The sequence below is a fragment of the Pseudorca crassidens genome, chromosome 15 (assembly GCF_039906515.1).
Source record: "Pseudorca crassidens isolate mPseCra1 chromosome 15, mPseCra1.hap1, whole genome shotgun sequence".
In the NCBI taxonomy this organism is placed as follows: Eukaryota; Metazoa; Chordata; class Mammalia; order Artiodactyla; family Delphinidae; genus Pseudorca; species Pseudorca crassidens.
The window spans coordinates 446,336-461,936 of record NC_090310.1 but is presented as its reverse complement, the minus strand read 5'-3'; the positions used below and the strand labels follow the sequence as shown (position 1 = coordinate 461,936).

The window sequence follows — 15,601 nt, the reverse complement described above, 5'->3', positions numbered from 1 at the left end:
GGAGACAATAAATACTGCCCCACGATGGCGGACGGTCCTGCAGCCTCCCAGACGAGACGCCTTTCCGACGGCTGGGCGCTCGGCTGCAGCTCCTGGGGTGTAGCATGGAGCAGGCGCTCCCCAGGACACGTGCCAGGCCACCCCCGCCCCGCCTGAGGGCATGGCACCCCCGCCGCGTGCCACAGGGCCCTCCTGTGCGAGACCCAGCCCTCCCCAAGCAAACCAGACACACGGGCCGGGAGAGGAGGCGCGGCAGGGCCTGTGCTTTATTGGGGTCATCTCAGGGTACACGGCGGCCTGGCCAGCACGGCCCCGGCAGCCCCAGAACACCCGCCGTGCGGCCCCTCGGCCTTGGCCGGAGCCCGGGGGGCCCAGGTCTGGACCCGCATCGGGAGCCGCACCCGCCGCAGTCCAGGCCGAGTCCGTGCAGGTCCGCGGGCGTCAGTCGAGCTCAATGGGGCTGCTGTCGTCCTGACTGTCCTCGCCCTCCTGCTCCGAGGAGCCCATGAGGCTGCTCAGAAGGTTCCCTGGAAGGAGGTGCACGGCGCTGTCAGGGCCACGGCCGCACCTCGCCCGCTGCCCGACCCCCGGACGCCGCCTCCTCCCGCGGCGCGTGACCGGGGCCTGGCAAGACAACAGCAGCCCAACCCCGGAGCCCCCTCCGGGGGTCTGTCCACAGAAACGCGTCTGCCGCGCCTGGAGACGCAGGGATCCTGCTGGGGCCGCGAGGGGAGAAGACCCAGGTGCCTGTCGAGGGGCCGCTGCACAGCCGCCAGGACGGGCCTGGGAGGATCACGGGCGGCCGATCGGCAGGTAACTCGCTCACGTGTTAACTCTCAAGTGACACAGAAGTCAGTCACATGTTACAGTTCCGAAGGCTACACATGACAACGTTAACTGCTGTGGGCCTTGTCAAGATGGACACTTTTCCTTTTTACCTAATTTTTATCCAAAGAACCATCATGTCAATAGAAAAGCGAAGTTTAAAAAGTGCGCTAAACCAACTCGCGAAGGGGAACAACAAACAAAGGGCGAGCGGCGCCCTCAGGGTAAAAGCCGCCTCGAGCTGCAGCGAGCTCGGCCCCGTCACCGCACCTGGCGCCAACGCGCTTGGAAGTTCTGTGGGAAAACGCAGGGAGTCAGACGGAACGCAGTAGCTGACAGTCACAGCAGCCCGAGACTGAACATGCTAAAATGTCACCACGACTGTGGACGGACAGACGCTGCAGAAGCCCAAGGCGTGGGCAGGACAGGACACAGCCACCGAGACGAGTGGCTGTGACATGAGAGCCTGGAGAAGGGAAGTGGCCCCCCACACCTTCCACTAAAACTCCAGACAGACCCAGTTTACAGGTAAAAAGTCCAACTTGTATTTAAGGGGAAACAGCCTTTCAAATAATCTGGGAGACAGGAAGACCTTTCCACGGAGCACAGTTTGACGATGGCAACGGAAACGACAAACGCTCATTCCACCCTCCCCCCAGGAGAGCCCCACGAGGCAGGGCCAGGAGCAGCAACTCGTCGGAGCAGCGAGACCAGGCGCCGAGGGGCCAGCCTGGCGGTCCTGCCACTGCAGGCCGTCTGCGTGCCTGCAAAGTTCCCCCTGGAAGGAAGCTAAGGAAACCTAGCACTGCCTGGCCTGCAAGTCACCATGGGACAGTGGCAGGGCTGGGTACGAGCCTGCACATCTGGACTCTGTGAGACAAGCTTTACCTATTCAAAAATAAAACATTAAGGATGGCAAAACCCACTTTTAAGTGCAGGCCTACACTGGTCCCCACCCTGCTGGAGGGCAGGAGTCCGATTAGGAGCCCCGAGGCTGCATCAGAAGAACGGGCAGGACACGGGGAGGTGGCCTGGCCTTGAGAGGTAGGGTCAGCGATCTGGCCACCAGCACCTACCAAGACTGAAGCACGAAGAAATACATACTCTGAAGAGACTCTAATGAGTAAGGAGACTGTGTAATCTCTCCCAACAAGAAAAGCCCTGAACTTCGCGGCTTCACTGGGGAAGCTACTGAATTGGTACCACCCATCCTTCCACTACCAAACCCAGAAAAGACACTATGAGAAAAGAAAACTACAGACCAATATCCCTTATGAACACTGATGCAAAAATCCTCAACACAATACTAGCAAACCGAATTCAGCAGCACAGTGGAAGAATCAGACGCCATGACCAAGTGGGATCTGCTCCTGGAGTGCAGACGGCTCAACATGTGAAAATCAGTCAACACGATGCACCACAACAGAGTGAAGGAAAAACCAGTGATCACCTCAAATGATGCACAAAAAGCACGGGACAAATGCCACACTCTTTCATGAAAACACTCACCCAGAAAGAACATAAGGAAACCATCTCATGTTACGATGTAATAAAAGGCATATATGAACAGCCCACAGCAGACATCACGCTCAGCGGCGACAGAGTCAAAGCTCTTCCTCTGAGACCAGGAACAAGGCGAGAGTGCTGCTCCCACCACTCGTGTCCAACATGGTACAGGTGACCCCTGAACAACACGGGTTTGCACTGTACGGGCCCACTTATTGTGCACTGTTTTCTATATACATACTGAAGTACTACCTGGTCCGCAGTTGGTTGAATCCACAGATACGACGGGCCAACTGTAAGTCAATATGCCAATTTTCAACCGTGCAGGGGGTCAGCACCCCTAACCTCCACGCTGTTCAAGGGTCAACTGAACCTGAAGTTCTAGCCAGAGCAATTAGGCAAGAAAAAGAAATAAAAGAATTCCAAGTTGAAGAAGAGTAGTGAAATGATCTGCTTGCAAGTGATACGATTTTACTTGTCGTAAACATTTCTGAAGAGTCTACACAATAACTTCTTTACGGAGACAACTCCATTTACAACAGCCTCGAGAAGAATAAAATGCCTAGTAATCAGCTGACCCAAAGAGGTGGAAAACTGTACAATCAGAACTATAAAAAATTCTGAAAGAAATTCAAGACGTAAATAAATGCGAACACCCCACGCTCCTAGACGAAAGGACTTAATATCGTTAAAACGCCACGCTACCCAAAGCAACCTACAGATTTAATGAGGGCTCAAATCCCCAAAGCATTTTTTTGCAGAAATAGAAAAACCCATCCTAAAATTCATACGGAATCTCAGGGAACTCAAATAGCCAAAACAATCTTGACAAAGAACAAAGCTGGAAGTCTCACACTTCCTCATTTCAAAATTTACTACAAAGCTGTAGTCATCAAAAGAGTGTGGTCCTGGCATAGAGACAGATATCGACCAATGGAATACAGAACCCAGAAACGAACCCTCGCATGTATGGGCAAATGATTTTTGACAAGGGTTCTGTGCCCACTTGATGGGGAAAGGACAGTCTATTCAACAACTGGTGCTGGGAAAACTGGAAATCCACATGCCAAAGAATGAAGCTGGACCCTTATATAAGTAGAGCACCACATAAAAAAACCACCTCAAAATGGATCAAGGACCTAAATGGAAGACCTAAAATAATAAAACTCTTAGAAGAAACCACAGGGCAAAAGCTTTGTGACACTGGATTTGGAAATGACACCAAAGGCAGAAGCAACAAAAGGAAAATAGACAAATTAGACTTCATGAAAAGTAAAATATTTTGTGCATCAAAAGACACTCCAGGGAGTAAAAAGGCAACAAGGGAGGGAAGGACGAACAGGTGGAACACAGAGAATTTTTTAGGGCACCACGATGACTCTGCACAATACTGTAATGGCGGATACATGTCATCACACACTTGTCCAAACCCACAGAAGGTAAACACCAAAAACGAACCCTAATTTATGTATCAATATGTTGGCCTTCGGGTGATAATGACATGTCCATGCAGGTTCACCCATAATAAATGTACCCTCTGCTGGGGGACGCTGATAATGGGCAGGCCGCGCCTGTGGCGGGGAAGGGGTATTTATGCGAAATCTCTGTGCCGCCCTCTTAATTTTGCTGTCAATCTGTAACTGCTTTTAAAAAATAAAGTCTTTAAAAAAAATAAAGAGGGCAACCCGCAGAATGGGAGAAGTATTTGCAAATCATGTATCTGGAAGGGAATTAATACCCAGTGTAGAGAACCTGTAAAACCACCAACACGATTCAAAACTAAGCAAATGACACGAACAGGCAAACACACAAATGGCCAATAAGCACGCGAAAGATACGCAGCGTGCTTAGTCACTAGGGAAATGCAAATCAGGACGATCAAACCAGAGACCCACCTCAGACCCATTAGTAAGATGACAACTGTCAAAAAGACCAGAAAACAGCAACTGCTGGTAAGAACGTGGAGGAACTGGGACCCCTGTGCCCTGCTGGGGAGCAGCTGCTGTGGGAACACAGTATGGCGTTTCCTCAAAACATTAAACAGATCCAGCAATTCTGCTTCTGGGTGTCCCAGAAGCACCGAAAGCAAGGCCTTAAGGAGGTAACTTGCACACCCACATTCACAGCAGCCAAAGGTGGAAGAACCCAGGTGTCCACTGAAGATGCAGTCTTATCCACACGATGGAACATGAATCAGCCTTAAAAAGGAAGGAAATCCTGGCACCTGCTACAACAGGGTTGAACCTGACAGTGACATAAGCCGGCAAAGGAGGACACTGTGTGATTCCACTTATGTGAAGTCCCTGGAGGTTCACAGAGACAGAAAGTAGGGGGTGGGCACTGGGAGCCAGTGTGTAATGGGGGCAGAGTCTCAGTTTGGGAAGACGGAAAGTTCCGGAGATCCGCTGCACAACAGTGTGCATGCAGTTCACACAACTGTCCTGCGTGCTTAAGCACGGTTAAGGTGGGGAATTGTACGTAATGTGTACTTTACCACAAAAAAAAGAAATCTGGCTTCGATCCTGTGGCCAACGGAGAGGGACCCCAGGGGACAATTATTCATCGGGGGCCGTACGAGCTCTGCTAGGGGAACACGCAGAGGGAAGCAGCTAGGAGCCCGCAACCCTCCTGCTGGCACTGGGCCCCGCTCCAGGCCCCTGCCTGCTCCGCTCCCCCGGCCGGCACACCACACTCGGCCTCACCCACAAGCCCCCACTATGAGCCCCCCGCCCCACGAGCCCCTCACCTAGCAAGCCTCCGTAGGAAGACGTCTGCTTGGGTGGCACGCCGAAGAAGAGCTGTCCTATCCTGTCGAGGTACTGGAAGAGGCACAGGCGTGGTCGCGGAGGGCGCTGAGCCCGAGGCTGCACGCGGACCCCGCGCACAGCGTCTCTCCCCCTCCCCCTCCAGCGGCTGCCCCCCGCCTCACCTCGTTGTACATGGGGTCCCGCCGGAGGGATGGCTGGTACTGTTCACACAGCACCGTGAACACCGTCAGCTTCCCCCTGGAACAGGACAGAGCGCAGCATAGCCGATGCCCACACGAGACCAAGGACGTGGACAGAAACCGCACGACTCCACCCCCCCACGCGCTCACCCACACATCTCTGCGTGCTTCCACGCACACGTGTGCACGCCTCACCCACGCGCCTCTACACACCCACACACACGCGCGCTCACCCACATCTCTGCGTGCTTCCACGCACACGTGTGCGCCCCTCCACACAAGCACGTGCGCACGCCTCACCCACACGCCTCTACACGCACGCAGGCACGCTCACCCATCGACGGCCAGCAGCAGAAACCAGAGGAAGTTGAGCAGGGGCTGCACGAAGGGAGGGCCGCTCTCGATGGACGGGTGTTTCCGTGTGTACGTCGTGAACACCACTGACGCGCTGCTCTTGTTTTTTAAACAGAGAAACCTGGAAATAAGATCCCAGTGAGTGGGCACACCTGACCGGAGGAGGAGGAAACGGGTTTCTACAAGCGCCTGCCCAGAGGGCCCCATGTGGCCCGTGCCCCCGTGCAACACACCGAGGGCACCAGCCAGGCCCCTCGCATGGACCAGCCACCCCAGGGAGTCCCAAGGTTTATGGCCGGGGAGAACTAACTTGAGAAGGTGACGTGTTCAAGCTCAGCAGATCCAGGAGACGGCAGTGCTCCCTGAACCTGTCCCACACCTGTCTGCCCCTGCCCGCGAGAGCACGGTGGCCCAGAGGCTGCCGGGGCTCCTGTTTCCGCCCCGTGGAGGGCGTGTCCACGGCCGGACTTCACTGTGGTGCACGCCCTCGACAGAGGCGGATGGGCGAGAAAGGGCTCGCGCCAGAGGAAACACTGCCAGCACATGCCAAAGCCAGGGCCAGCGAGTCCTGGATTTTAAACAGGTTTCGTTTTCAAAGTCGCAGATTCAGCAGCAAGTGGTGACATGTCAGAGCTCGGAAGCTCCCCGTCCACCCCAACTCATGGGACACACCCCATCCCAAGGCCCGGCCACCAGATGCAAGTGCTTTCCTGGGAGGGAGTGATCTCATCGACAGACATGTGGTGGGACAAACACATGGTCCAGTGGGAAGGGAGGTCAGGCCCCAGGTCACCCAACGTGTGCTCTCGGCTGTGTGAGCCCAACAGGATGCTCACGCCTCTAGCGACTCTGCTGTGTTTCAGTATCTTCAAAATAAATTGTCGAGAGAAAACAAAAGAAGAGGAGGCCCAACGGGGACAGAGGGGCAGAGACACAGAGCTGGGGTGCGGAGTGGGCGGGCAACTCCCCCATCACTGTGTCTGGACGCACAAAACACCTGGGAAGGCAAACGGCCTTTGAACAAAGGCTGTGATGCACGCGCACGTAACATCCCAGGAGGCTGAAAATTTGGTAAGTGTACGTGTCCTAAAAAAAATAGTTGCACACCACTAACCACCGCCCCCAAACGTGATAGATAATGGGGAAAATAGAAAATCAACGGCAACAAAACGCTAATTTAAAGCACAGAAAGTACTTCTACCGCCAATGGAAACGTTACAAGTCGGCCTAGGGGAGCTGAGGGGCACGTCTGGGGTGCCCGGAGGTCAGCAGCAGGGGTCACACTGGGGGACGTGAGCTGCGTGTGGGACACTGAGTGACTTCAGGCCTGTCCTCACGCGAGGCTCAACCAGAGGCTAGCCCTGGACCCCAGGAGGCCACGGATGCAAGGGCCGGACAGCAAGCGGGTACCTACTGGAGGACAGCCTGGGCCACGAACATGTCCACCTCGCTGCGGAAGCCCCGGGCCGTGGAGTACTCCACCAGCATGTTGGCACAGCCCTCCCCGTCGCTGGAGTGCAGGAAGTGGTACCGGGACTCGCAGTAGTTCTGTTCTGCGGAGGCAAGCAGGCAGCTGTGAGTGCCCCTCCTCCCCCTGCCCCGCAGGCAGGGAGGATGGCGGTCCTACGTCATCGCCGCGCTGACTTCCACCTGGGCTGTGTCCCCAGCAGAGACCAGACTGTCCCCACTCGAATCGGGGTCACCTGGGAGCTGGACAGGAAGGCGGCCTCAAGCCCTGGGGCAGAACCCGCATCCCGCCAGTGCGGTGTGTGCACGACGGAGCCCAGCGGCCCTCTTGGCCCCGAGTCTGCCGTTCTGACGAGGACCAGGACAGGGCTGGATGCCAGCCCTCCAGGACGGTGCTTCCTCTGATGCTCTGCTGTTCTGAGCCTTTGACTCTAAACCGGCTACTGAGCTCTAAGGGGGTTCTAATGGTCTGTTTTCTTAAAAAGCGACCAAGCTCCCAACCTCCCCAGTTTCACCTGGACACACACACCCCCTCCTCCCCCTTGGATCCACCCTCCACGCCGATGGCTCTCACCCAGAGCGACTCGACCCCTACTCCAGACGCAGGGAAAGGTCTGGAGCCGGCGTCAGCCGTCACAGCTGGGGGTGCTTCTGGCACCTAGCTGGGGAGCCCAGGGATGCCACTCGGCACCCTGCAGCGCGGGAAGGACGCCCGGGGTCAGCAGTGCTAAGGCAGAGACCCAGTTCCAGGGCAGCCCCCCAGTTCCCACTCACACGCCGCACTGGCTCCCTCTCCTTCCGGACAGAGGGCACGCCTCCCAGGCTGGGCCTTCTCCCACCTTCCACCAGCACTCTCCTCCCACCTGGGCACCCCCAGATCGCCACTGCCCCCCAGCATCAGCTCCCAGCACTGCAGGTGACTTCAGAGAAGAGCGTGCTCTGTGTCGTTGTGTTCTGTTGGTCTCCTCTCCCTCCAGCCCCAAGAGCGACCTTTCGGTTTTAGAGCCTCCACGTGAGAAGAGAAATCCGGCAGGCCACTAGGCGCCCTCAAGCCCCGGAGAGGCGCCTGCGCGAAACCCCAGCGGAGCGGGGACACCGAGAGTAGGCAGGTCTCCCACGGCGCCCTGCACAGCATGGCGGGCCCCGGGCCACACCACACGCCTGCCTGGAGGCCGCCCACCGCCGGGGCCCTGCAGATGCCCCTCAGCACGGCCTCCCACAGGTGCGGGGCCCGCTGGCCTCACTCGCCATCCGTTCCTGACGTGACACCGTAAGATGCCTGGGTCTTGAGGTTCAAACATTTAATGTTAAATATACGAGAGCTTAACAGCTCTCGACCCCAGCGAGGCCTCTGAGCAGCTCTTCAGCCACTGAGCAGGTGCCACACTCCCTGCTTCACGCCAGGCGCCGGTCCCAGTAACACGGGTCCCACAGACACGGGCCCCCTCCAGCTCTGCCTGGCACCTTGGCACACAGGCTGAGTGAGGCGGGTGTGAATCGAGGCACTGATGCTGCAGGTGGCCCGCACGGCCGACGAGGCAGTGCGGAGGGCGGCTGCTGGCTGAACGGAACCATCGACAGAGCCCCAGCACGAGCGTCCAGAGGTCTCTAGACCTTCCAAATTCCCACAGCCTCAGACAGACGAGGTCGGGCCCGCTCGCGCGATCCCAAGACACCTGCCCAAGGTCGCCGTCCCTCCGCCTGACCCCACCCGGGTGACGGCCCGTGAGGACGAGGCACAGAGCCGACCTGGCCGGTGGGGCCCAGACCCCTGGACCACCACGTGGATGAGCTGCACACACGGCCGCCACGCGAGGCCCCAGGTGCCACAGCTCCCTCACACCCGCCCAAGAGTGACTCAGGCCGCTCCCCTTCCTCTGCCTGAGCCCGGGCCTGACCCCCTCTCGTGGACTGAACAGCCCCCGCAAACGCTCACTTAGAAGACAACAGAAGTGCTGGCAGAACGCCAGCGGCGGAAGGACCGGGGGGAAGGACGTCCTGGAAGGAGGCCCCAGCGCGGGGGAGCGGGTGGCCGGCAGGGGACCGGAAGCTCCATTAAAGGGAACGCCCCGCCCACCCGAGCGCAGCAAGTGTTCACACTCAGAGCAGCGGCGGCTTGGGACTCTGAGGGCCACCCCCCAACCCCCGTCAGCAGCGCAGATGATTGTAATTGATCCGAACGGACCCTGCCAGCAGCAGCCCGGAGAGCATCAGAAGGGCCGCCTGTTCCCTGGCCCACCTGCCCGCAGGGGCCCCCGCCCACCCACGGCCTACCTTTCCACAGGGTGCGGGCCAGCAGCTGGTGGAGCCGGGGGTGGCCCAGCTTCCCGGACCCCCCACTGGACCACTTCAGGGCTCGAGACACAAATGCCACTCGCTCCGGGGAGTTGGGATCCATCAGGCTGAACAGCTTGGCCAGACTTTCTGCAAACGACACCCACACAAGCCTGAGCCAGAGGAAGCCACGGCTGCTGCCGTGTTATGCAGCTCACAGAAATTAATTAAGAACAACTGGTTCACGTTGAAAGAAAGCGCAGAAGCAGCAGGCACACCGGGGGGGTCCTGGGGCCACCCCAACCGTCCTCACTGTGACGCCTCCCCACAGCTGAGCCTGTGTCGGGGAGCAGAAGGGAGGGGGGCCGCCCCAGTGGGGATCCGCGCGCGCCTCTCCGGCCGGGCAGCTCGCAGCAGGGCTCGCCCAACGGGGCAGGGGCTCCAGACCACGTGGCACCCACCACGCGCCAGGGAGGCTGGGTGCGTCTGGGGGGGTGGGGGCAGGGGAATGGCGTGGTGATGTGGCAACGGCACGCGTGTCCACTCCATCTCACCCAGCAGCTCCTCGACCACCTCGACCTCCGCCTTCTCCAGCGACTCCAGGACCAGCATGGACAAATCAGCTGCACTGTTTTGCTATAAAACATACAAAAGGACTGTCAGTGGGACGCGAGGCTCTGGCCCGTTTTCAGAAGACGGTGAGGCTGGGCAGTGGCTCTGGTTTCCAGTTAGAAACCAGCGACCGACTGCACCTAAGAGATGGTTCTGAGCACCAAGGCCACTAGCCTTCAGGCCCCACACTGGTGCTGGGACACAGGGGCGCTCAGCCCAGGCTGCCGACCAGGCCTCTCCCTGGCCCCCCACGCCAACCCTGGCCCCGGGCAGACGGCTCACCTGGCCGTGGCTGAAGAACAGCAGAGCTCCTGAGCACATGAGCTCGCGGGCCTCGGCGTGCTTGCTCTGGGCCATGTACCTGCACGGAGAGAAGGGCAGGGCCGGCCAGGGCCGGGATCTCACAGGGCTCGTTTCAGAGATGAGATCCCAAAGACTCGGCCTCCGAGTAGGAAGCGAGCACCCGCCCCACATACGCCTCCGCTGAGAACGGAGCGGAGCTGGGCTTCGGGTCCCGAGGGCACCTCCCGGAGCTGCCCCCGACCCCCATCTGTCCAGGCCGGTGCTGGGCGCCCACGGCCCAGCCCTCCCGCCCACGAGGCGCCCCGCGGCAGCAGCAGCACCGTCTGATGACAGTGTGCCAGGCACTCTCTCCGCCCAAACGGACCAGAAGCAGAGCCTCCCTGCAGCTGGGCAGGGGTCTCAGCAGAGGGACCAGCGGGGGGCCGGGGGCCACTTCCAGCTTCAAGCACAGGCCTGGCTGTGGTGAGGGGCAGCAAGAACCGGGCGAGGGCCACATGTTGGGGCCGAGGGCCTGCCGGGCCGCCCCCTCTGCTGCCCCCTCCACCCCGACCACTTTCCACCGGGGACGTTTCTCACCAGGGACGGAAGCTGGGAAAAGCCGGCTTGCCGAACTGCAGACGGATGAGAGCCTGACAGGCAACCCGGCACACACGGGACAGAGAGGATGCTCCGTCCACGGTAAGTGAGACAGACGTTCAGGGGGGCGGGGCCAGGCCCGAGCTGAGTGCAGGACACCGAGCCCACGGCTGCACGTTCCTCTCAGGGACGATCAGGAAGGAAACCCGCCCAGCCGGTCAGACCTGCGTCCCGGCCCAGACAAGCGGAGTCAGAGACGAGGCCTGCAGGCGCGCGCTGGAGGCGGAGACGGAGCCAGGGGAGCCCCGCTGCCCTCTGGCTCGCGGCCCGAGGCTCAGGCCGGGACCAACCACAGAAAAGGACTGTTGTGCACCAGGCTCGGGAGCAGCAGCCCCGTCCCAGTCAGCACCCGGGCTGGACCAGGAGAACCCCGCGCACCTCGCGGGGCAGACGGGGCACCTGGGGGCGTGGGCACGGAACGGGGCCTTCTGGAAAAATGAGCCCTCACGCCGCCACCGGCACAGACGCCCGGACGGCGGGCACGCCTCCTAGGGGACAGTCACGCAGCCCCGCTCAGCTCTGGGGACACGACAGGGCTCCGGACTCTCCTCCCCAGGCACAGCAAGAGATGAATGCCTAGAAGGTTGGGGAGGGAGCGGAGCCCTGTGAGGCAGACAGGCTGGATTCCTGGGGCGGCTTCCCCAGTGACCAAAGCCGCACGGCCCTGGGCAGCCCTGCCCTGCAGGAGGGGGCCTGGAGCTGGAAACCCCGCAGCAGCGACAGGCACCCTGAAAGCCGGACGTGCTCTCTGGGCACCGCAGAGCCCTGGCAAGGGCGGATGTGGCTCCCCGGTGCCCGAGCCAGAGGGGGCGGGGTGCCACCGAGGCCTGGGGGCTCAGAGCACCACCGCCCCTCCCCCACCGCAGCCCCCCACCCCCCCGCGCTGCGTCTGTGCAATCGTTCATTTTGCACTTTTTTTTTTTTTAAAGCAGAGCATAGACACAAGCGTTAACACTAACGACGCAGACGCAGTGTCTACCCCACGCCCTCTCCCGGGCGCTCCATCCTACCCCCAGGTGGTTGAGTACACAGGTTTGAAGTTCCTCTTTCAAAAAATTTCTTCATTTGATTTAAGACACAAAACACCCACAATCGACACTCATCTCAGGAAGGCCCCTGGGCAGCGAGGCCCCTTTCACAGTTAAATCCTGGCGGGTGCAGAGGCCCCTCCAGGCCACAGGCCACCCTACAGAGCAGTCGCCAAAGTACCGACAACCCATCAGGCCTGGAAAACGGACCCTCCCCCGTCCCTGCAGAGAGAAGGCTGGAGAGGCAAGGGAGCGCCCTGGGCACCCGCACCTTCGAGGAGACGGAGCTCAGCCTCTCTCAGAACCATTGGCTCCTGCCCCGGGCGGCGGCACCCCACCCCACATAAGTCCAACCTCCCGGGCTGCCCAGTTCCTCCTCTCCTCCTCAAACTGCTGGGGGACACAGTGTAAGTGAATTAAAATAGCACAGATTGGTGAACTTATCCAGCAGGTGAATGGGCAAACTGTAGTCCACCCATACGATGGAACACCACTCAACAATAGAAATTAACTAACGATACACATAAAGGTGAATCTTGAAATGACCGTGCTGAGGGAATTCAGAAAGCCGCATAAAAAGAGGACGCACTGTACAATCCTACGTACATAAAAGAAAACGCAAACCCATCTACCATGACAGAGAGATCAGCGGGCACCTGGGGGCAAGTGGTGAAGAATTCACTGTAAAGGCAGGTGAGAAGGCTTTTGGGGATGATGGGTATTTTCAGTACCTTGATTGGTGATAATTTCTTGGGTGTATACATATGTCAAAACCCATCAAGTTTTACATTTTATATAAACACTTAAAAGCACTTATTTATAGAAAGACATCAAAAGAGCGAAGCTGACTTCTCAGGGCCCCCGTGCAGAGCTCTAAACCAGGGCTGCAAGCGCAGATCTGAACGTGGACGGTACCCAGCAGAGACAGGGACGACTCCAGGCCTATTCAGCTGGGCCCCCGGACGGCCACAACTGCTACGGTGCCTGAGTTCACCGCATCCCCCAAAGAGGCCCACAGGAGACCACTTACTTCTCAGGAGTTCTGAAGAGGTGTAAGAACCCCTAAAAGATCAAAGAGGAAGCCAAGGCTCAGAGAAGAGATTCAACAAGTTGTCCTGGATCACAGGTCACAGAGCAGAGAGAGAATGCGAACCCAGGTCAAGGCCGGGCTGGTGGACGGCCTGCATCTGTCCCCACGTCACCACAAAGCACACTCTGCGCACAGAGACTGGCCTCTTCAAAGCTAATCAACAATCACGTTCCTGGTACAGCAGCAACTGCAGAACTGGCTCAAAACAAGGAACACCATGTTTATCTTTGGGAAGATCCAGTTTTGTTGACTAGTCACCGGGGCAAATACTTTATATAAAAGTCCCCAAGAAAAGCAAGCACCACGACAAATCTTGAGCGCTACGAAAGCTCCCCATCACACAGATCTGACTGGCTAAGCTGCCAGGCCGAAAGCTCGACGTTACAGACCTTAGAGCCTACTTACATCTTTGGCTCATCCCGTGAAGAACAATCAACTCACCCCTACCGGGTCCTCTGGCGCCAGAGCTCAAACTCGGTCTGGGACACGAAGCGTTACGTCTAAACCCAACTACAACCAAAGCAGAAAGTACTGCCAGAGTTCCCAAAATATTGATTCAACTTGCTATTTGAAGAAGAAATTTAAATCTAGGCCTAAACGGTGTAAGGCAGGCATGAATGCCTTTAGATATCACAGCAAAGTATTTGCTGTTCTGCACCAGTTTAGAACGAAAAGGCATTCCACAGAACAGACGAAATCCTCTAAAACTATCTTTAAATGCTAACGAGCGTCTCAAATGTTTTCTGGCAAGAAACCTGAAGGCTAACAGAACGTGTGTAATATACAGGAATGCCTTACACATGTAAGAACTAAAAAACTACAGCAGTAGCTGCGTGACAGCAGAAACGGTGTGACACACTGCAGTCCAAAAGAAAACTGAGCTAGGTTTAAGAAAACCTAAATTCCTAAGGCCACACTAAAAAAAGACATTTTATTTAATCCAATATATTCAAGCATCACTTCAACGTGCGATCAAGAGTTGAAGGTTCCTAATACCTGAAATTTTCTCTGCGCTAAGTCTTTGAAGGCCGTGTTTTTACCCTCACCGCCCAGGCCGTTAGGGACTCACATTTCAGAAGCTCAACTGCCGCACGTGGCCAGGCAGCGCAGGTACAACAAAAATACCGGCTTTATGGGAACAGCTGGTTTAGTAACAAGACACTCGGGTGAGCAAGGGCTACACAACAAGAGGAGAAAGACGTTTACAGCCTCAAGACGGGACTCCCAGAGGCAGGAAAACCGTGGAACTCAGAGCTGGGGCTTCAAACCCAAAGGCGCTCGGGGCGGGGGAGGGGGAGGGTGGTCTGGGCCGGGGACTGGGGTCCGGAGTCTGCGTCTGCGGTTCGGGTCTGGGTCCGGAGTCTGGGGTCTCGGCCAGGACTTTGGGTCTGGGTCCGGAGTCTGGGCCGGATCAGGGTTCTGGGGCGGGCTCCGGAGTCTGGGCCGGGTCTGGGGTCTTGACCAGGGGTCTGCGTTGGGTCTGGGGCTCGGCCAGGGGTTTGGGCCGGAGTCCAGAATCTGGGCCGGGTCTGGGGTCTCGGTCTGCGTCGGCTTCCAGAGTCCGGGCTGGGTCTGGGGTCTCAGTCTGCGTCTGAGTCCAGAGTCTGGGCGGAGTCTGGGGTCTCGGTCACGGTTCTGGGTCGGGGTCCCGGGTCTCGCTCCCCGGCCGCAGCCCTCCCCCGGACGCCGCACGGCCCCTGCTCCCACCGCCCAGGCGACGGACAGCGGCATGGGCCAATGGGGGCGCGGGGCGGCGCGGCGCGGCCAATGGGAAGCGGCCGAGGGCGGGGCACCGGACTCGGCGGCCGGGCGGAAAGCCCTGGAAGGCGGCGGCCGCGGCGCAGTGGCTACCTGAAGAAGAGGGTCCGGTACATCTGGTGCGCCTCATAATAGTCGCCCTTCTCGACGCTGGCCCGCAGCTTGCCCTCCACGCGCTGGACGCCGCCGCGGTTGCGGGCGCCGTTCCGGGCGCTCTCCTGCTCGGCCATCGCCGCCGCCGCCATCAGGCCGGCGCTCCGCGCAGGGCCGACGCTGTCGCAGGCGCGGTCGGCGGCGCCTCGCGGCTTCCGTCCCGGCGGCCGCCCGAAGCCTTCTACGGTGGCTCACGAGGAGCCGCGGGCGGTACGCGGGCGGCCACGTGACCGAGGGGCGTGCCCGCGCAGCACGGGGAGGGCGGGCACACAATCAAAGGGCGGGGCTCCGGAGTGACGGCGCGGCCTGCAGACGACGACCGCGGCGGCGCGGCTGAGGGGGACACGTGACTCCGCGGGGCGGAGCTGGCACTACGATGGCGGGCAGGCGGCTGGGAAAATGCAGCTCAGCCGCGGGGAGGGTGGTCCTTGCTGTAACTGAGGCCGCTGAGGTATTTAGACTTTCCAATGAATACGTTCCGGGTATGCCGGCGGCTCGGGGTCCCGGGCAGCTTTCCCACTCGGGCGCTCGGGATCAGCGCTCGCCCCGACGTCCGAGACCCAAACACGCCGCTCTTCTCTCGTAAGTGGTTCGTGTGGAAGCGCGGAGACACGCCCGCGAGCGGGGCGCGCACGGCAGGGACGCACG

The 15,601-nt window shown here is 59.0% G+C and overlaps 1 protein-coding gene across 2 annotated transcripts; it reads right to left on the bottom strand.

Moving 5' to 3' along the window:
• Positions 1–241: 241 nt before the first annotated feature.
• Positions 242–15,135, bottom strand: GET4 (guided entry of tail-anchored proteins factor 4). 2 transcript variants are annotated; one of them, XM_067705271.1, is made up of 9 exons: positions 14,894–15,135; positions 10,268–10,346; positions 9,928–10,009; positions 9,374–9,523; positions 7,047–7,185; positions 5,613–5,753; positions 5,261–5,336; positions 5,078–5,150; positions 242–527 (listed from the first exon to the last, which is right to left on the bottom strand). In XM_067705271.1, exons 1-9 carry the CDS (start codon positions 15,043–15,045, stop codon positions 442–444), a joined length of 978 nt encoding a protein of 325 aa, XP_067561372.1. In that variant the 5' UTR covers positions 15,046–15,135; the 3' UTR covers positions 242–441. The 2 variants fall into 2 exon arrangements, with proteins under 2 accessions (XP_067561372.1, XP_067561373.1); XM_067705272.1 differs by lacking the exon at positions 14,894–15,135 and adding an exon at positions 10,865–11,071.
• Between the last annotated feature and the right edge of the window lie 466 nt (positions 15,136–15,601).